This window comes from Onychostruthus taczanowskii, unplaced genomic scaffold (assembly GCF_017590055.1).
Source record: "Onychostruthus taczanowskii isolate IOZ18803 unplaced genomic scaffold, ASM1759005v1 scaffold18, whole genome shotgun sequence".
NCBI lineage: Eukaryota > Metazoa > Chordata > Aves > Passeriformes > Passeridae > Onychostruthus > Onychostruthus taczanowskii.
The window spans coordinates 5,681,906-5,701,620 of NW_024499017.1; the positions used below are offsets into that span (position 1 = coordinate 5,681,906).

The window sequence follows — 19,715 nt, forward strand, 5'->3', positions numbered from 1 at the left end:
AGAGACTAACATCCAGAACATCAGCACTCTGCCATAGAGGAAAGCAGCAGAGGAGCTATTTAATACAAGGATACAGAGAGGATCCAGATTTCTGCTGTCTAGGTTACGTAGCTTGCTTAACAAGGTATGGATAAGTTACAGTAAGTGCTCCAAGGTTCATTAGACATTTTTGCAGCACTCTGATCAGAATTGACTCGTGGAACATCGAGCTACTCCTATTTCGCTTTGGCTGCCAAAGCTTGCTTGCGTAGAATTCTGCTCAAATACAGAGCAAACCATGCCCACATCCACTCAGGCAGGCACTCGCCCAGCGTCAACTGCGGAGAGGCACAGGGAGACAAGAAAACAGAAAAAATGACAGAAAGGGACAGATTAAGATACATTTCATTGAAGTAAACAGTTTCTCAAATCACTACTAAAGCAAGGCAAAAAGTGCTTGAATATCATCAGCTCAGCCTTAAATTCAACCCCCTGAAGCACACACATTCAGCTGCTTTGGATGTAGTGCCCACAGCTGAGCAGTTAAGTTCTGCAAATAAATACTGAATCCTGATTTGATCAAGTTCACAACAGCAATTCTGCCCACTTCCATTAATTGCCACATTTTGCTAGAATGCATCCTGTCTCTTTTATTCCTTTTGGACTAATCCCCACTTCTTCATTCCCATCTAGTCAACCCAATGCTACAGGAAGCCACTAGGTAGGATACATGAGATGTGACCAATGTGCATAAAACAGTCTGCCTCAAAAATCAAAACCCTAACAAATGCAGGAAAATACAGGTTTTTTCCTGCTATTATTCCATCCTCCCTACCCACTCTTTCCCAAAGCACAAATATGCTCAAGGTATTAAGACTGAAAAAGCTATTTCTGTTTACAGAAGACAGTGAAACCCTTGCCCAGTCAGCAACACCCCAAGGGAAATGAGATACTCTGCTTTTCAGTTAAAAGTTGTCTCTCTCCCATTTCTGCTGCGCACTTCAAGGGAGAATTGGATTCTCTCTCTGATCTTAAAAATAAGCATGCCCAAGCATAAGTTTATAAAGCAGAACTTGTGAGAAAATATGGCACAATGCCTTAAAGTCTACAACATATATTACACTTTTTCAGAATGAGCAGTTTTCATTCAGACTCCTAAGAAAGCAAACAGCTGATTTACTTCTACTGACAAACATGAAATAGTTTAATGAATTCCATTACCTGTATTGCATGCTTCCAGCAACCAGTGGTCCTTATGGATAACCCAAGAGTAGAAACAGCATGACTTGCATATTCTTCAGCAGTAGGAAAAAAGATAGATCTCTTTGATATAGTGCTGCTGAATGCTAACATTTTTGTAGTAGTTACAAATGGTGTTAGACTCTGAACAAAAATTCCTTTAGAGGCATACTCATAATGTAGTGCTCTACTGAAATAGTCCAAGTAGCTCTAGAAAAACAAAAGCAGAAAGACAATTTTTTTTCTTTTTTTTTTTTAACAATGAAATCTCAGGGCAAAGTTTTATTAAAATTACAGAAAAGTTTTTAAGTTTTATGCACCAATAAATATTAATAAATAATATAAAATATTATTTTCTGAAGTATTATCAACACTTCTCTGTGTTATTTGCTATAAACCTGCCACAGTACACTAACTTGCAGGACAAAGTGACTGCTTATCACAATCTGACAATTTCTGCTTAAAAATAATACAAAACCATTTATTTCATCTAAAACAAGCACCTTATCTGGTCTGGGGGTATTGCAAGGACACTCTGCAGACAGCTCTACCTACTACTGTCAGAAGAAAAAAATAAAGTCCCATTCTTTAATATATTTACAGGTGAATTTTGCATTCAACTGTCTCCTCCAGGAGCCACGTTATTTATTTCCTGGGACTCTCTTAGGCAAAAAGATTCGTTAATGTGTATCTGCATTACCTCCTTTAGCTCATTTTACTTTTACAGAACAAGAAAAGCACCAGGCTGATAACTGGGACTGCTGGAATCAGACTGAAAAATGAGCCTGGCTCAGTCTTATCAGGGCAGCAACACTGATGCCTTCCCTGCTGTGCCACACAGCCAGGTCTCCCTGAGAAAGAGCATTTTAGACTCAGCTTGTCAGCAGATATCTTGCTGCTTCCAACCAGCCTTGCAAAAGGTTTTCCCAAGAGTTTGTTGGGAAAGCATCTTGCACAAATTCTCTTACAGCTGCTTTAGGAAAATTAAAGCAACCACTTCAAGCATTATTCATTGTTAGTACACAAAGAGGCTTAGGATGTTACAGCAGCTTGTTCTCACTTCTGTGTTCTGAGGCCAGGCTTAAAACTGGATTGCTGACCTAGCATTTGGATTAATTATCTCAGCTAAAACAAGAAACTTTGTACATTTGTGATTCTTCTTTCTCATTCAAGCCTTTTAATCGTTTTAATTCAGACTGCAGTTCTACATACACTTAGCAAAATCAAAGGGGCAGATACTCTGCACAGAAACTGTAATTGTAAGCCAGCTTCCACACTGAAGGAAGTCTGCGAGGAGTTCTACACCTTGGGGTAGTAAAAGCTGCTTTTGCTCCAGGCCAAAGGAAATAAAAGAGCAATGTCAGGAGCAAGGCTACAACACAGGGCAGCCACAGACAGCTGGGAGCAATAACCACTTGTGTTTAGACACTGGATCTAGGTGAGAGCCTCCACAATCCCAGCTGCTTTTGTGCATTCAGCAGCACATCGTGCCATGTCAATCCACCATCACCGTGAGCATTCATTCCTCCAGCACCAGCCAGCTGCCCTGTCCTATTCCTTATTGCTTGGATCTCTTCAGGAAGGACAATTATGGGGGAGTTCTTCTTACTTGTCCCCAAATATGCCACAACACTCCTTGGTAGTACATGAAGCAGCAGCTTGATTTGGCCACGCTCCGTGTCACAGTGGTGGCTTGAGCATGATTATAGCCCTTTTTGCTACCAAATACTGGCATGCAAGAGACTTGAGGTATGTGCACAGTTCAGCTGGAGAGAGATTAAATTCTTGACCCTTTCAATGAGGCCCACAAAATTGCCTCTTTGTGCATCTGAGAAAGGCAACGTTTCTCCTAGAATGACTGTTATGCCACACTTCGCACAAAATCCAAGAGCACTGACTTTGGTTCAAAGCTCAGCACTGGTGAGGATGAAGAGTTTACTGCATAATATGTGTATCATTCACTCCAAAATTTAATTAAATCCCTAGAAAACATTCAAGTATTTTGACATCCTTGCTGAATGTGTTTCCAGCGCATGTCATTTAACACTACAGCCCAACTTACTTTAGAGGCTCCATAGACTGTCGACATCGGTGTTGGCTGACAACAGACTGCTGAAGAAATGTTCACAACTGCCCCTTTCTTCTTCTTTACCATGCCTGGCAGCACAATATGTGTCATCATGGTAGCAGAAGCAATATTTACATGGATCAAGTCCCATAGAATATCCTCAGAGAGATTAGTAAAATAGTCTGTGTAGGCATAAAATATTCCTACATTATTCACCAAAATCCCAATTTCTCTGTCTTTCAGAGCCTCCTTAATGCCTGGGTAGAGCTCACGCCCCTTGCTGAAATCAGCTACTATGAAATCTGTTTCCACTTTATAGGTTTCAGATATGCTCCTGGATACAGCCTCCAGCTTCTCTTTGTTCCGGCTGACTAAGATGATGTTGACGCCATGCTTTGCCAGTTCTTCAGCATAAGCCTTCCCAATACCATCTGTGCTACCTGCAAGAGAAAACAGCAATAGAACACAAAACTGAAAAACAGAGCCAGCCTTCTATTTTGACAGTTCTTTCAATTATAGCTTTAGTCCTTTTTCTGAGATCATGTGGCACTAAAGATATTGAATTCAAAGACACAACAGTAAAGACAACGCTGTCAACCACCTTCTGCAATTCCCCTCATAAAAGTTTTATATTTTCTATGACAAAAGAGAGCTCAAAGGAGAACCTTAATGAAAGACAGGAATGTCAGAGGTTCAGGACTCAAACCCTGCTGAAGAACTAGGGCACATATGAACACCCCATAGCAAAAAGAGGATCTTGTCTACATCTCTGTCTACACTTGCAGGTGATCAAGATGCGCCTTGCAAATTTGGGCGACAATTGCTCTAATTGTTTCTCAGCAGCCAGTGAACTCACTTAGCTTGCCCATCTCCTGAGGAATTAATTTATAACGGCACTGAACAACAGCCACTGCTCAGGCAGATTAACCTGCAACCACAGATAATACAGGCTCCAGCCTGTGACATAAAGCTCACCCAGCACCACAAGTCACCAAGTTTCACAGTACTGGCACAGTATGTCACATTGTCACATAAACACAAGGAAATTGACCACTTCATCTCTTACCCGTGACCACGGCCCACGTGCCGTACTTCTTGACGAGATCAGCCTCCCCACTCAGCTTTGGAATCACATGCAGCCTGAGCGCGCTGTAAGTGTCCAAGGCCAGAGACACAACCTTTCTGACTGTGTACCAAGCTCCAACAACAGCCAGGGCTTCCATATAGAAACTGCAGGAGTGACTGATTTCTCTGTACAAGAGGGAGAATCGATCCACGGCAGCCATGGTTATCACAAGCCTGAAAAAAAAAAAAAAAAAAAAAAAAAAAGACAACAATTGCCTCCTGAGCCATGTAAACTTTTCAGACTGTATGGATAACCTTTGAGATGCAGCATTTTATAGTTTGAGCACTGTTTCGATGCAGAAAAACCAGTGTGCTAAAATTTGGGTGTCACCTACCATCAACCTCACTGGTTTAGGTACTGTTTAGCACTTTTCCTAGGGTTGAACTATTAATCAGTTATACTGCAACAACAATGATCAACGATTCTGTAAATAAAACAATTAAAGCAGAAGCTGAACAGGTGAAAACCAAGGCTGGAAGATGAAAAACTACCTACAAGAGAGGCAAGGATAACCAACACGCGAGAGCTGAGACACAAAGAAACAACGAGCTCTTTCAAGGACAAAAACCTTCAAGAGAGACAAAGCAGGCTCAGAGACAGCGTCAGTCCCCAGCGCATCTGCCACTGTCCTTGAACCACGGCACGGTGCAGCGCATCACGCACACCGCGCTACCTGTGCCTCACACAACTTTTACTAGTTAATACGGTTTTTAAACAAGCACAAATCCGCCCTCTCCCCGCCAGGACCCGCTGTGCCGCCCGGCGCCGCCACACCCCGCCCGCCCCTCGCCCAGGGCGGGACAGCGGGCTCCGGGCGCGCCGCCCCCGCGCAGCCCCAGCGAGCTGGCCCGGCGCCTCGGGGAGCGGCCGCGGAGCCTTGTGGGGCTGCGCGCGGCGTCGCCATGGCCACGGCTGAGGCGGCTGCCGGGGCTGGGGCTGCGCTCGGTCCCTCGCCTGCCGCCGCTTAGAGCCTGCGGACATTTTGTCTGAAAAAGGCAGAGCGTAAATGCCACACCGGCTCGGGGGTGTTAGAATGCAGGCGGCACCCGCTGGAGACCCGGACAGCGGCCGCAGAGGGGAGATCCCGGCGCCTGAGGCGTCGGAGGCGCCGTTGGGCGACGGCGGGAGCGGAGGTGCCCGCACGGAGCGTGAGGGCAGCGCTGGGAGCACAGGTGAGCCCCCCGGCTCGCTCGCCAGCGCACAAGGCCTGCACATCGCATCACGGCTGTTCGTACTCACCTGGATGCAAATACGAGTGTGTGCTTTCTGCCAGCGAAGTCACTGGAAATCCTGACACAACTGAGGCGTACTCAGTTGCTGTCTTCTTGTGGTCTTTTTAATTTTCCCGACATTTCTTTACTGTTGCCGGAGAAGTATTTCTTGCAGTGTTGCTATCACACAGCCAACCTGACCTCTAAATCACAAGTGCCAGGATGGGTCAGGGACCACAGCGGGTCCCTGGTCCGAGCTCCCTGCCCAGCAGGGCCATCCCAGAGCACAGGCACAGGACTGTGTCCGGGTGGCTCTGGAACATCTCCCGTGGGGACACCCCACGCCCTGTCCGGGCAAACAGCTCCAGTGCATGCTCACCCGCACAGTAGAGTTCTTCCCTGTGTTCAGGTGGAACTTCCTGTGCATCAGTTTCAGCCCATTGCCTCTTGTGATACTAATTATGTCCGATTATTGTGTTTTAATTACAGTCATATTTAAGTAAGCTAGTACAGTCATCTTGTTTGCACTTTAAATGTATGAACTACAAGTGCAAGTAAAAGGTTCAGGGCACGTATCTGAAGAGACAAATACTGAAATTGGAATTATTCAAAGGCAATGTAAAGACACCTTCCAAGGAGCACAAAAGGATAAATTTGTAAAAGAGCTAGACTAATGTTGCTTGGGATGACTGATACACCATTGCTGAAGTCTCTTTACAGTAAACTCAAGCTGGTGTTAGTTAAATGTAATATGTATTAAATGTCTAACACCATCAGAACATTGGTGTCAGTACTTAATTGTGACTGTACATTATAAGAATATTAAGAATAATGGATACTATCTGACTTTCAGATATTTTAAAAAATAAAATATGCAGATTTCAATTGCTACTATTTATTTTATGATGCTATTTAAAAAGTTTCATTAAAAATCTCAGCAGAAATCTTGGTTAAAACACTCTCCTCTTGAAATTCATATTCAAGTGCTCTTCAATATTTCTATGACACAATTTCCCCACCCTTGCTGTTAAATTGCAATTCATTTTCTTATTTTAAAAGCTGATAAAACTCAAGAGAAAGAAGTCAACTGTGTGTCCAGAGCAGATCAAGAGAATGAACAAAAATCAGATATTGATCAGAAGTCTGGAACCCGCTCATCCAGCCAAAGTATAGAAGAAAAGAGAGGCTCTGTAAGGTAATACATTGTTTGTGGATGTGTTGGCATCTTCAGGAGTTTTGTTATTCTGTGTGTTCATCTCAGTTCTGGAGAACAGTTTTGAAGATGAACTTGAGAATAATGGATAAATCAGGTATTAGTGATACTTCCAGCCTCTGGACAGATGTTTGGGTTTTATGGCCACTGTAGCAAACTACATTCTAACCACATGATGAAGTCATTTAATGGATCTGGAGAAAATTGTGCAAACGGCTGTGGAAGTCATGTGCCAGTACATTTAACCATTTCTCTGCATCAGTTCAGACAAAGCATTCTGTCCATTCCTAGTGGCATTCCCAGCCAACCAACAGCTGTGTATCAAAACTTTCCTGAGTGCTATTTTGGAGTTGGCATTCTGATAAAATGTTGGGTTGATCACCGTTGATTTTTCTAGTCTGAGAAAAATACTGCATTTTGGCTCTGCCACCAAAGGTCCTGTACAAAGCAGCGAGGAACAGGGGAAAGAACTGGAGAGGAAGCTAACATTGGAACCAGAAGCTTATGTAAAATCATGCTGCCCTTTTCCAAGAAGATGGACTCTTTAATTCCCTGCCCATTTTCCTATAAACCCTCTTTTTTTTTTTTTTTTTTTTTTTTTTTTAGCAGAAGGGCCTTGTAACTCACTTCAAAGGTAGAAATTAAAAGCCACACTAAAAAAACACAGCACTTTTAAAAATTTGGAATATAATTTTGAAAGCTGTAGCTATTTCTCTTGCATAAAAGAATTGTTAATTATGTTGCAGTGGAATCTGTAAGGAAACCAAAGATCTCAGAATATGCACTGAAATACATTTTTTATTTCCCTTCTGCTTTCTGTACTATTTTAGAATGACAAAAAAGATTCTGTTAGACATCTGTAAACAGCAGAAATTATACTGGACCCCGTACTTAAATGATACACTGTACTTGCATTATAAAGGTAAGATGTGGACATGACTGCCTAACTTGATCATTCTAAGTAGAATTTTAGCAGAGAATCTACTTCATGGCTCACTGAAGTAAGGTTTCTAGTCATTCTTCTAAATTAGAGCACAATTTTGTGTAATACTGGATTTGGGAAACAAAATGAGTGAATATGAAGGTACAAAAGTAAACTGTACATCTAACTCGCTTTGTGGAGCCACCCAAAGGATCAATAGGAATCAAGGGACACATTTTTGGTTTCTTTTACTGAAACAGGAGCCCCTGAGAAATGTAAGTTATCATACTGGCCTGGGTTGCACTCAGAGGAAAATTAAGGAATTTTTCCTTAAATTGTTTGTATTTCCAGCTTTTGGAACTTTTTTACTGCCAAGTAAAAATGGTCAAGAGGAAAATAAACAGTAAATACTTGCTGTATGTTTGCAAACACTACTGAAAGAAACAAAATTTGTTAGAATGAACATTACTCATCCTCTGGTGATCTCTGAGCGGGTTTTTGCATGATGCAGTTACCTGGTACAAGTTAGCCTAAGAATTCTTCCAAATAAATAGGATATGCTACCTTCTACATTCAGCCTTGGTTTTGCTATGTATTATTTAGTATCTAAAGGGCTGCTGAGATACAGACCAGAATAGGTGCCAACCTGTTTTTGCCCTTAATGGGCCACAAACAGTACCAGGAATTAATTCAGTGGAAATACTGCAGGGACTTCAGTACCAGTGTTCTCTCAGCTGTTTCAGCAGCTCTGGTTTCATGGAATTTTCTCATCCAAAGAGCCATTTTCAGCCAGTGCCATTTCATTTTGAAACATCTTTTTTTTTTCTCTGCAGGATTTGATCGACTGGAGAATCTTGAAGAATATACAGGACTGAAGTGTTTGTGGCTGCAGTGCAATGGCTTAAGAAAAATTGAGAACTTGGAGGCTCAGACAGAGTTGCGTTGCCTCTACCTGCAACTCAATTTAATTGAGAAAATTGAAAACCTTGAACCCTTACAAAAGCTGGATTCCCTCAATATCAGTAACAACTACATTAGAACCATTGAGAATCTCTGTAAGAACTGTTGTTGCAACAGGTTTTAGCCTCTGGCAAGCCCATATTTCCTAAGCTCTGACTAAGCTTTTGTTGGTGGCACTAGTTTCAAAGGGTTTTTTTTATTTCTGTTAGAATTTTGCACAACATCCATACCAAAGCCCACAGGGCTTCTGTGGAGGAGTAAAACCTATGTTGAGAAACAGACAATACTACTACTACAGAAAAACTACTTTCACATGGATACCTAGGATAATTAAGTAGTTTTTCCTCACTGCTTAATACCATCTCAGAACTTACCTGTGTTGCAGACAGGCTGACAATCCAGTTTTCACCATTTACTTTACAGTTAAGATGTGCTTTGGCAGTTGCAGACACAATTACCAAATCTTTTATATCTGGTAAAAGATTGATTCTGTCTTCAGCAGAAAATAAAAAACTATTTCTGTACAATACTACTTGCATAGATTTGAGAATTTTGAAACACAAACTCTTGCTTTTGTGTAACTGATTCGTTTGAAATGTGAATTTAAAAAAAACTACCATCCTAAAACCAAGCACCTATTTTCCCTGGCGTGAAGAAAGCAGCTTTGGAGGCCTAGCCAAAAATTATAAATAGCAGAATAAAAAATTTAGAAAAAAGCTCCAAATTCAATATAAACTATTAGTTTGACAATGCAGCTTTTTACTTGCTCATAAAACCCTTTGTGAAGTGACAACTCTTACCTTTCCTTTCATTGTGCTGTTCTTGTCTGGCAGCTTGTCTGAAAGTCCTGCAGACTCTGCAGATCGCTCACAATAAGTTACAGACAGTGGAAGACATCCAGCACTTGCAGGAATGCCCAAGTATTTCTGTTCTTGATCTTTCCCACAACAATCTAAGTGATCCAAGTATTGTAGCTATTCTGGAGACCATGCCCAATCTGGTAAGCCAAAAAGAGCTGAGGGTTTGTGTTTGTGTGGGGGTGAACCCCATCGAGTGGCTTTGTTGGGTAGTTCAGTGCACAGTAGGTATCAGTCTAAAAGAAACATTATTAAACATTATTTTGTTTCTGGTAGATCACCTGTAACACCTTGGATGTTTTATTAATTTCTTGCTTTTGAAGTGACAGAGGAAGTACGTATCCAGGCTGGGGTTTTTGCTACTCAAGCTTAAAAATTGTTTCCCTTGTTTCTCTAGCATGTGCTGAATTTGATGGGAAATGAGGTGATAAGGAAAATTGCTAACTATAGAAAAACACTCACTGTTCGACTAAAACAGCTGACATACCTGGATGACAGACCAGTGTTCCCAAAGGATAGGTAAGAAACACAGCCCTCTTGACAGCTGTAAGAATCAAGTGCTAACAATCACTCACCCATTTTTTGTCAGTACTGTAAGGGAAGGAAGACTGACCAGTATAATTTATTGAAGGTGGATGATTTTGAGGAGAAGAGTATTGTACTACAGAGTTCTACATCTAACATACCTAGAAAAAAGCAGTGTGCTTTTTTCACAAAATAATTCTTGAACGGAATTGTCTCACACCATGTCTGTAGAGCAGAGGCAGATCCTGACTTCAACAGAAACTGAGCAGGTGTCTGGAACAGCTGAGCCAAGACCAGACCAATCTCTGGTGATGTAATTTGAATATCTCTGCTTCTTTTGTGAGATAAATTTACATCCCTGTTGCATAAGGGATTGTCACTGCTATCTGCTTTTTTCTCTTGCAGCTATTTTGTGCTGTTGCAAACTCTTTTAAACTTCTCTCTCATTGCAAAGGTGGGCTTTTATAGCTGTGTTACAGTGAGCTTTTGTGTTTTCATTAGAGCCTGTGCAGAAGCCTGGGCTGTTGGAGGGCTTGAAGCTGAGAAAGCAGAAAGGGAAAAATGGGAAACCAGAGAGAGAAAAAAAATCCAAGATAGCATTGATGCTTTAGCAGCAATTAGGCAAAGAGCACAGGAAAAGAGGAGACAAAAGAGCATGGAAGGAGTTGCAACAGATACCCAAGAAGGTTTGTGCTTACTGTTTTGGAAGATGTCTGTGACCTCTTCAGTTTGAATGTGCAGAAGAGTCTTTACCTCATACATCTTTGGATTGGCTAACAACTAAAAACTTTTTATCAAGTAAGTGGATTGCACAAAGGAGAGGGTAACCAGCACTTGTTGCTGATCCATCAAAATCCTCAGGATGTATTTCAATATGTAGTCACTTGTGAGCCTTTTCAAAGTATTAGAAATACCAAACATTTATTATTTAAGCATTTTCTCTAGATGATTTTTTTTTTTTCTGGGGAACTTCTGTTTGCCGGGGTGTTGAGATGGGAAAACAGCATTGCTGCAGTGTTGGAAGGACTACTCATCCATGGATAGCTGCTCAAAGTAGGAGCTTTTGATGCAGATTCTAGCCCATTGTAGCAGTGTTTGGAAATTTAAAATGAGCAGTGATAGATTAGCTCAGCAATTTTTATGAAATTATTTCTTCTGTAGGAGCACCTGCAAATTCAAAAGATGGTGATGGAAATTCTAATACATCAGAAACTTCAAATAGATCAGAAGAAGAAGCTCAAGAAAAGACTGAGGAATTTAAAAATGAGGGGTTTGATGCTTGTGATGAAGTGGTAACACTTCCACCAAATAGAGAAGATAGCAGAGATTTCACATCTGGAAATATGCCTGATGAAGTTCAAGAGGATGCACAGGATCCAGACTCTCACAAATGTGCAAATTTCAACCAGGAGGCAGATGGTAATGTACACAGTGAAGAGCCAAACCACACTGAGCATGCAGAGATGATGAGTCAACCTGCCAGTGGAGCACTGCCTCTACTGTGGCTCAAGACAACTAATTCATACATAAAAACATTCCATTAGATTTCCACAGTGACTAGGTGAAATCAAGCAATACTGGGTAAAATATTCTTTAAATACAATAAATAGTCAATTTCTGAAGGCTTAGCCTACAACTTCTGCAACTTAAAGGTGGAACTCCACTTCTCAAACATGCCAGGTTTAGTGAAAGGCCAGGAGAGTTTACAGACTTCCCTTGCTCCCACATAAACTGAGCAGTCTGTCTGCCAACAGAAGCTGGTCATCACCCTAGAGATGGTTCTGTACCTTCATACGTGGAGAAATGCTTTTATAGATTTGTGGAACACATTATTGCAAATGCAAATATTAATTTATACAAAGAAGAGAGACCCAGAATATAATAGAAAAACAAAGCTTTGGATTGAGCTGTGAATTCTGCAGTGGTAGCCAGTCCCCAGCAGTCTGGTTCTGCAGTGCTTGCAATGTAGACATTTTTTCTTCAGTTAGTTCTCTGCAACTGACTATTGATTATTCTGCAGATCTACCAGGACAGGAGGCAACTACTGACCAGGCTGAGCTTCCTGAGAGGGAGGAGGAATATGCTGAAATTGAACAGTTCAAACTGGAGACTCTGGCAGCACTTTATCTTGATGTATGTATTAGATTCAGACTTTGAGAAGTTCACATGTGTATTGTCTTCTCCAAGTTAATTCTTGTAACATTCTGGCTAATAAAACTGTATGGGCAGGTTTTTAAGAAAGCTCTACTCTTAGAAAAAATAAAAAGAAAGAAAGAGAGAAAGAAAAACCCAAAAAGTAAAGCTGCAGGGGTATTCTCTCCAGTGGAGCATTTATGAAGAATGCTTCCAAAGTTTATTTTGTCCTTAAATTTTTTATCCTATAAATCCTTTTATCCTGTAAATCACCTAAAATTGACCTTCTATCTTTGTCATTTCTCTGGAGAAGCTAATGGGGGCTCTCATTTAAAAACAGAAATTACAGTGAAAAGAATCTAGTAGACACATTTGTCCTCTTAATCAAAACTCAAATGAAGTATGCAGTTGAAAATGTGAACTATTGCAGAAGAACCATAGGGAAGAAACCCCCATCACTGTAAATGTTACCCAGCAGTGTTAGATACTATAAATTAATTCTCAAAATAGAACTCTGATGTTTGTTTCCAGGAAGAGAAGAATGTACATTATTCAGACATATAATAAGTGATTTACCTTTGCAGTATGGTCTTCTATTATCTAAAATGTCTATCTGATGCAACATTTAAATATGTTTACCACATTGAACCGTGAGGAGGACATAGATACCACTGAAAAACACAACCTCACTTCAAAGGAGAATTGTTCAACATGTCCTAATTAGGACACTGCTGATAAACTGACAGTGTCAGACTATGATATAATCAGTAATAAAAGCTGCTGAGCTTCTGACTTCCCAGAGCACTTAATACACTCTGTGATACCCTGTACTGCCATTGTTAACTACTGGCAGAAAAGCCTCATGTCTCTGCCATGCTCTGAACTTCCCAGGCAAAAATTCCATGTTATTGAAGGGCTCAGCCCACTGCTTCACTAGAGGGTTTGCTGCTGCCTCCTCCTGTTTAGCAGTTTTTAATGACAGCTTTAAAAAAGGTAGTGGAGAGAATGGGCAGCCATTAAATTATGCACAATATTATTATTAAAAATAGATCTTACAGTGTCTGAAGTAAATATGTAGTGACACTGTAGGTATCCACAATGTGAAGATCTCCTTGATTCAGTGTTTGTTTTTCCTTGATTCTCTATGGCACCATAGGAAGATCCTGTGCACAAGCTTCAAGCCAGTATAAAAGTAACTCTTAAGCAGACATCTGTGGGGTTTTAGAGATGTAAAAAGTGGTACTATTTTAATTCTACAGAAGGAAAACCAAACCCAAATCACACACTAATGCACATTTCAGTGTTCTATGCTATTTGTTCTCCAGCAACATTTAGGAATAGAAAGAGCCTCTCCCAACAGCCTCCAGTACTTACCCCACTGCAGATATTCCAAAGAACCGCAGTGCTGACATTGCAGGGAATGGCTGGGAAGATGCCAATGGTGAGAGGCTCTGGAGCAGCACCACAGTCCTTATTCATATCCTGAGTCTCTAGATGGTCTCAGGGGAATATAAGGGAGAAGAGTGGAGGAGGATTTGCACTGGGTGGTTATGACATCCCTGTGTCAAGCACAAACAAGCTCCTGTTGCTGCACGTGCCTTGGCAGTGTGGGAATCACATTCCCACATACCTAGACTGGGTTAACTTGTAGTTGATCTGCAAATGCACCTGCTGACTAAAACAAGACTAAGAGCTATTTCATCTCCCTATTGACATCAAACTCCACGTTAGTCTCAGATCTTAATTAGTACATTTTTAATGCAATTTTTATAAACCTCTGTGACTTGAGGACATGCTGCACTAGCTGCAACCATATCAGGAAGGAGAAATTTCCTTTCTTGATTTGAATTGTGTAATAATCTTCACCATGCAAGACAGTACAGATGTTCCTGATGCTACCATGATAAGCAGCCTGCTACATTAAGTGCTAAAAATATCTAAAAACAAAAGTAAATGCTTATCCCAGTATTGACCTACAGTTAAAAATGGCAAAAAGGTATTAGTTTCTACCTGTGATTTTGCATTCCCACCTTCTTTGTTTCCTTTCATGTCACCAAATAATAGTTGTCTGAGATAATATTTTCTAGTGAAAAGCTGAAATTATTGGACCTGTCTGAGGAAAAACAGTTCTCAGCAAGTTTGCAGTTCTGTGTCTTAATTACGAAGCATTCACAGTAAAACATTGGTTTATTAGGTGTATTTAGGTTGACAGAGTTTATTTGATATGTAGTGTCAGGAAGACTGCAGGTCTGGATTTGGCACCTACCCATAGAGATGGGTTGCAATTGGGATTAAGTCTATTGAATAGACAGGAAACAGCAAAGGGAATAAACCATGTTTGCTTTTAAAATCCTGGTAATGCCTTACTCTTTATCCTGTTTTCTTTCATAATCACACAGCGTAGTAGAAAACAGCCTTCAGTCTGACATTAGGGCTGTGGCTTTCCCATTTGCTATTTCTGGACAGAGATGAATTTTCCCTTTCCCACATGTGCTTAACAGCAGACTGTGCCCATGAGAGGATGGCAGGGGGGTGCTGCTGGCTGTGGCCTCACACCCTGATGAGCACTGCTTTGGAGGGGCTGTCCAGCGAGCCAGAGATGTCATTTTCCGTGGGTTACAGTAGCTCTTCCCACTGATTATTGATCTGTGATTGTTTTCAGGAACTGCCTGATTTGGAAGATGTAGTTGTAAGTGAGTTTCCCCCAGAAGATGAAATCTTTGTTCAAAAGGTAACATTTTCATTAATTCCAGTAATGAAACTTCCCTAAACACATTTACAAAGGTTTTGCACAATGAGGTTGTGAAATGCATGTTTGGGAGATGCAATCACTTAGGAATTTACAAACTAAAATGGATGGTTTCAGCAGTTCATATCTACATGTGAATCTTCCTTTGTTTAAATCTTTTTTATATTCTTGTCTAGAAAAATCAAATAAAAACTTATGACCAGTAATGCAACAGTTACATAAGTTTAATTTCTTAATAGGATGTTGTATTGTACTAAAGATTATACTGTACCAGTATTAATGTGGTGCAAATTGCCTTAAAAAAAAAAGAAGAGAAAAAAGAAGACAGCAAAGTTTAAAAGCACAGTTTTGATTTTCATGCTGATCATAGAATCATACTGGCCTTGCTGGAGACAGAGGCTGGTACAGTACATGCTCTTACAAGTATTTCCAAGATAATGCCAACTGTTCCTACAGTCAGCATAAGGCATGGAATTGATTTGCCCTTTTGATCACAGACTCATTACAGGGTTGCAAAATGTCTTGGCTAACTCAAATTAAAAGAAGGCAAGGAGAGAGGCTCAGGGAAGGAGGATGTGTTAGCAGCTGTCCTGCTCCAAAGGCTGCTCAGTTCTCACTGAAGCAGATGAAGGTGTTGGTCAGGTTCCTCTGTTTGGAGTAAAATATTAGAACAGAGCCCACACTCTGCTCTTTTTATGAACTGTTAATTAGTTTATGGTCAGTTCATTGGTGATACCTGAGAAATTGCTAATCTAAGATTCATTCACAAAGCAGCAGAGCTTACATATTAAGCATATATTTCATATGTTTTATGAGAACAGCACATTAAAGCTGACAACTGTTACATGGATCCAGGAGATATTTAGCCATCCTTTGGCTTTTATATCTAAGAATAATTTTCAATTACATTTCTGCCTTTGCAGCAGGACTATCACCCAAAGATTGAAATAATTTCTGAAGTGACAAATGACAGCAATTCTGCATTAGAAGAAAACAATGAAAGCATGCTTGAGAATTCAGTAGAAGAAGTTCCAACAGCAATTTTTTCAAATGTATATCAGAACCATAAAGAGCATGAAAAGGAGCACTTAAGACCCCTTCTCAAAAGCTTATTTACAGAGCCTGATAATTCAGGAGGATACCTGGAGATCAAAGGTGAAGAGGTAGCCTCTCTGAAACCCTTGATACAAGAGGTAATCACTGAGCCCAAGGATCCTCTGCTGTTGTCACCAGTCTGTCATCAAGCAGATGGCCCAAGCTCGTGGGAAGAGGATGGTAAGATTACAGTGACATTATTAATCACAGAGAAAACAGGGCTGGCACAGACACACTAAGGATCTGTTCAGCTCCTGTTGAAGGTTGTTAGTTACAATCACCTCTTCCTTTCATTTATGTGGGAATACTAACAAATTAGGAATGAAAGTATTTTCTTTTTCTACAGAGAATTTTTTACTGATTTTTATTTAAATGGTTTTAAAAAATTGGGCTCTATATTTCTTTTTTCAGTATTAAAGACCATGAGTGAGTTTCATTTGCCCTTTGCTTTTGTGCTTTTAACAGGGAATGGCAGTGATAGAAAAGCACAGGGCCTGGCTGAGGGGGAAGAATGTCCTCATAAAGCACAAGGTGACAAGGATGATGAGAGTGGATTGGATTAATCACTTTGAAAAAAACAGACCAAATCTGGAGCACAGTGTGGAAATATTCCCAAAGAATGGAGGCTGGCAATGGGACCATTTGTTAAAACTGATGTAACACTGTGATACCAAAACTCACTGCCCTTGGCTCCAAGCTCCTCAGGGCATCTGCAGGTCACTACTTTGAAAACTTGTTTTGAGGTTAAATTCCAGTCTTGTGTTATTTGTGTCTTTGCATCCTTCTAGAAACGTTTTAGTTACATGTTTATACATTAGAGTTTCATTACAGATGTAGTTTCAAGCAGAATTCAGTGTGTCTGTCATCTGACTAAATAAAAATTCTATTTGTAACCACATGTATTTTCATTTTAAGTCCATACCAATGTACATCATAGCAGAGTGTACATCATAGCAGATGGAGATTGCTTCTTCATGGGATATTTTACTGATCTAATATGCCTTAACATTATGATTGTTTATGCCTAAAAAGATAGAGAAATAGCATCCATGCACAGAAAATCTGGTTTTATCTTTTAGGGCATCTGTAATGAAACACACACTTAAATCTGCTGCTTTCATTGTTTTTCACTGAGATGTGTCTCAGGATCTGTATTTTGAATACAGATTCACCAAGTTTAGGTGAATGTCATTTTTCATATTTCTGTACTTCTGTAATAATTTGTAATAAATAGAATTTAACAGTTATTTTAGGTGTGCACATTTAAAGAAATAAAGTATCACTGTGGGCTTGTTGAAAAGATGTATTTCCTATCACCTGGGCTTAGGTGCCATCTGGTGGCAAGAGAACCAGACCTCACAGTAAAACAAATTTGTGAAAGCCCTCAGAGAGGACAACACAAATGCTTTAAATTTCATCCATTTCCCCCCTACACGGGTTAAAACATGCTGGCCTCCAGGACAGGGTGGGGGTAAGCCAAGGGCCTGTGGAGCACAGGGTTATCTGAAAGCACCAGAGCTGGAATCTGCTCTTCAGAAAGCTGCAAATGCTGCCACCAACCTGCATGAGCTCCATCCTAAAATGTAGCTGCTTCCTTTTCTGACAGAAAGCTGGATAAGGACTATTTTTAGGACTTTGGGTTTTGCATTTTCCATGCTGTGTTTGGTGCCTGTCCTGGTATCCACTTACTACACTAAAAACAAGTAAGCAGAAAGGATCACATTATGTTTGCAAAAAAAAATGTTTAAAAAAATAATTCCAAGAGTGAGGTTTGAGCTCTGTTACCACTGAAAGCAAGAAAAATAGGGCAAATGAGGAAAAAAAAGAGCAGCAAATAGTTTCAAGAACCACAGATTCTTTTACTGTGATCCTGATTTTACCAGCTATATCCACACTGAGTGGCATTTTGGTTTGAAGAATTCAGCAGCTTTCCAAGCTGTGTTTACTTGGCCACATTTTAGATGGGACATTTTAGATTTAGTTCACACAGTGACCACAACCCACCCGTGGGCCCTCACAAGGGAATCTGAATGCTTAGAAGCAATCTTTACTTGTCACTGAGGACCTGGGAAGGAGAAGGGGAGTAAGGGACAGATGAAAGGAGTAAGAGAAATGCCAAAGCAGGACTAAATGAGAAAAATGAAACGTGTTTAATTAGTGTCTTCTGTAAAACTTTACAAATGTACAGCATAGTGCAAAAACGCAGTCTCAGCACATCACCTTCAAGTGAAATTAACAATGTAAAAAGCCAAGGAACACAAGCTTCCTTCTGCGCAGGAATGGCTCCTGAGTGCTCTTCCTGGAGGTTCCTCTCTCACCACCAAGCTCCAATCTCATGTTTATGGTAGAGCAAAAAGCCTGAAGAAAACCCCTGGAACCCTCCTGAGAGGCTGCTCCCCACGAGCACAGGCTGGAGCCCGCCCTGTAGGACACAGCCAGGGCCCAGCTGCACCCGGCTGTGCCCACGGGCAATGCTCCCCGGGGCTCATTTCTCAAACCAAGCAGACATCCAGTCAGACACCAGCTATGCCCAGCCTCAAGCATGTGACAGGCTCCAGAGAAACACAGGAAAACTACTCAGGAGCTGGAAGTTAAGCATGTGCTTAAATACCTTGTTGCATCAATACATTCAGTGTTAACATGAGAGCAGCCTGGAGTGTGGAAGCTCTGAGAAGGGTGTAAATCTTGAACATACACTGCCAGTGTCAGGAGACACCAGGCAGTTTTCAATTATCTATGAGAAAAGAAGTGAACAGAGTGCAACTCAATGACTTTCCATCGCTGGAAAGGGCAAAATAGGGTGGAAAGGGGCTGATCTAGGTGAAATTTCTAAGCACAAATCTGTCAAAAAGAAAAACCTTGTCCAGGATGCACTCAAGCACATCATCTAAATACCAGACCAGTGGGGGCTGCTGGAATTTTCCCTTAGTCCTGAACACAAACAGTGGCCAGGATTAATTCGGGAGCTCTCACAACCTCACTCCTGCAGAGACCACACCACCAAGGCAGTGACAGAGCTCCCAGCACAGGAATCAGCTGGGCAAAAATGTGCTCAAAAGTGAATGTTTCTGAACTAACACATTTGTTCACATAGTGATAAATGGATGGAGGGAAGGGCTGTGACAGGAAGGTCTATTTTAAAAATGCTCATCTTATTGAGGAGATTTTGAGCCTGCACTCATGTGAGTGATTAGCTACACTTTGGGGTGGATGCTGCTTGCCCACAATGCTCAGAAATGTGGTTCATAACCAAGACTTGTCATGGCAATGAAGGCAGGCCAAGCATTTTTTCAGATAGTACTGGCACAGCTTAAACCTCCCTGTCTAAGCCCTTAGGAGGCCTGAGTTAATTGAGTTTCCTGGGTCTGTCCTACTGCATTTGGGTAACCTTCCTAAGGAAAAGTAACTCAGGGAGAAGATACTGAGATAAATAATACGTTCTCATTAGAACTACAGCATAAAAAACAAAGCTGTGCTTTGTTGAGAAACTCAGTTATCAGAAACCACATGGTGGGGAAGGTTAGCTCAGCCTTTGAGGCTGGTCTCAGATGCACAAAGGACAGAAGAAAAGTTTGTGGGACATGGTGGACTAACCATTCTGCCTCTCTTCTACACTGAGCAGCTGAGAGTCCATCTAA

General features: G+C 41.0%; 2 protein-coding genes across 2 annotated transcripts; one reads left to right on the top strand and one right to left on the bottom strand.

Annotated features, from left to right (window-relative positions):
- Window positions 1–20: 20 nt before the first annotated feature.
- Window positions 21–5,106, bottom strand: HSDL1 (hydroxysteroid dehydrogenase like 1). Its single transcript, XM_041400392.1, has 5 exons — window positions 4,908–5,106; window positions 4,353–4,585; window positions 3,281–3,726; window positions 1,201–1,428; window positions 21–317 (listed from the first exon to the last, which is right to left on the bottom strand). The coding sequence occupies exons 2-5, from the start codon at window positions 4,570–4,572 to the stop codon at window positions 216–218; spliced, it is 996 nt and encodes a 331-aa protein (XP_041256326.1). The 5' UTR covers window positions 4,573–4,585; window positions 4,908–5,106; the 3' UTR covers window positions 21–215.
- A 248-nt stretch (window positions 5,107–5,354) lies between these two features.
- Window positions 5,355–16,640, top strand: DNAAF1 (dynein axonemal assembly factor 1). Its single transcript, XM_041400824.1, has 11 exons — window positions 5,355–5,584; window positions 6,683–6,818; window positions 7,667–7,758; window positions 8,592–8,813; window positions 9,552–9,718; window positions 9,973–10,094; window positions 10,602–10,786; window positions 12,121–12,233; window positions 14,896–14,964; window positions 15,906–16,278; window positions 16,540–16,640. The coding sequence occupies exons 1-11, from the start codon at window positions 5,419–5,421 to the stop codon at window positions 16,638–16,640; spliced, it is 1,746 nt and encodes a 581-aa protein (XP_041256758.1). The 5' UTR covers window positions 5,355–5,418.
- Window positions 16,641–19,715: the final 3,075 nt, after the last annotated feature.

Bases quoted from the DNA above. Each gene is read 5' to 3' on its own strand.
- HSDL1 (XM_041400392.1), bottom strand. From the start codon at position 4,572: ATGGCTGCCGTGGATCGATTCTCCCTCTTGTACAGAGAAATCAGTCAC. The intron at 1,429-3,280 runs GTAAGTTGGGCT...TTGTTTTTCTAG, and splicing joins CAGTCTATGGAGCCTCTAAA to AGCTACTTGGACTATTTCAG. The intron at 318-1,200 runs GTAATGGAATTC...GCCTCTCCGCAG, and splicing joins GCTGGAAGCATGCAATACAG to TTGACGCTGGGCGAGTGCCT.
- DNAAF1 (XM_041400824.1), top strand. From the start codon at position 5,419: ATGCCACACCGGCTCGGGGGTGTTAGAATGCAGGCGGCACCCGCTGGA. The intron at 9,719-9,972 runs GTAAGCCAAAAA...TTGTTTCTCTAG, and splicing joins TGGAGACCATGCCCAATCTG to CATGTGCTGAATTTGATGGG. The intron at 12,234-14,895 runs GTATGTATTAGA...GATTGTTTTCAG, and splicing joins TGGCAGCACTTTATCTTGAT to GAACTGCCTGATTTGGAAGA.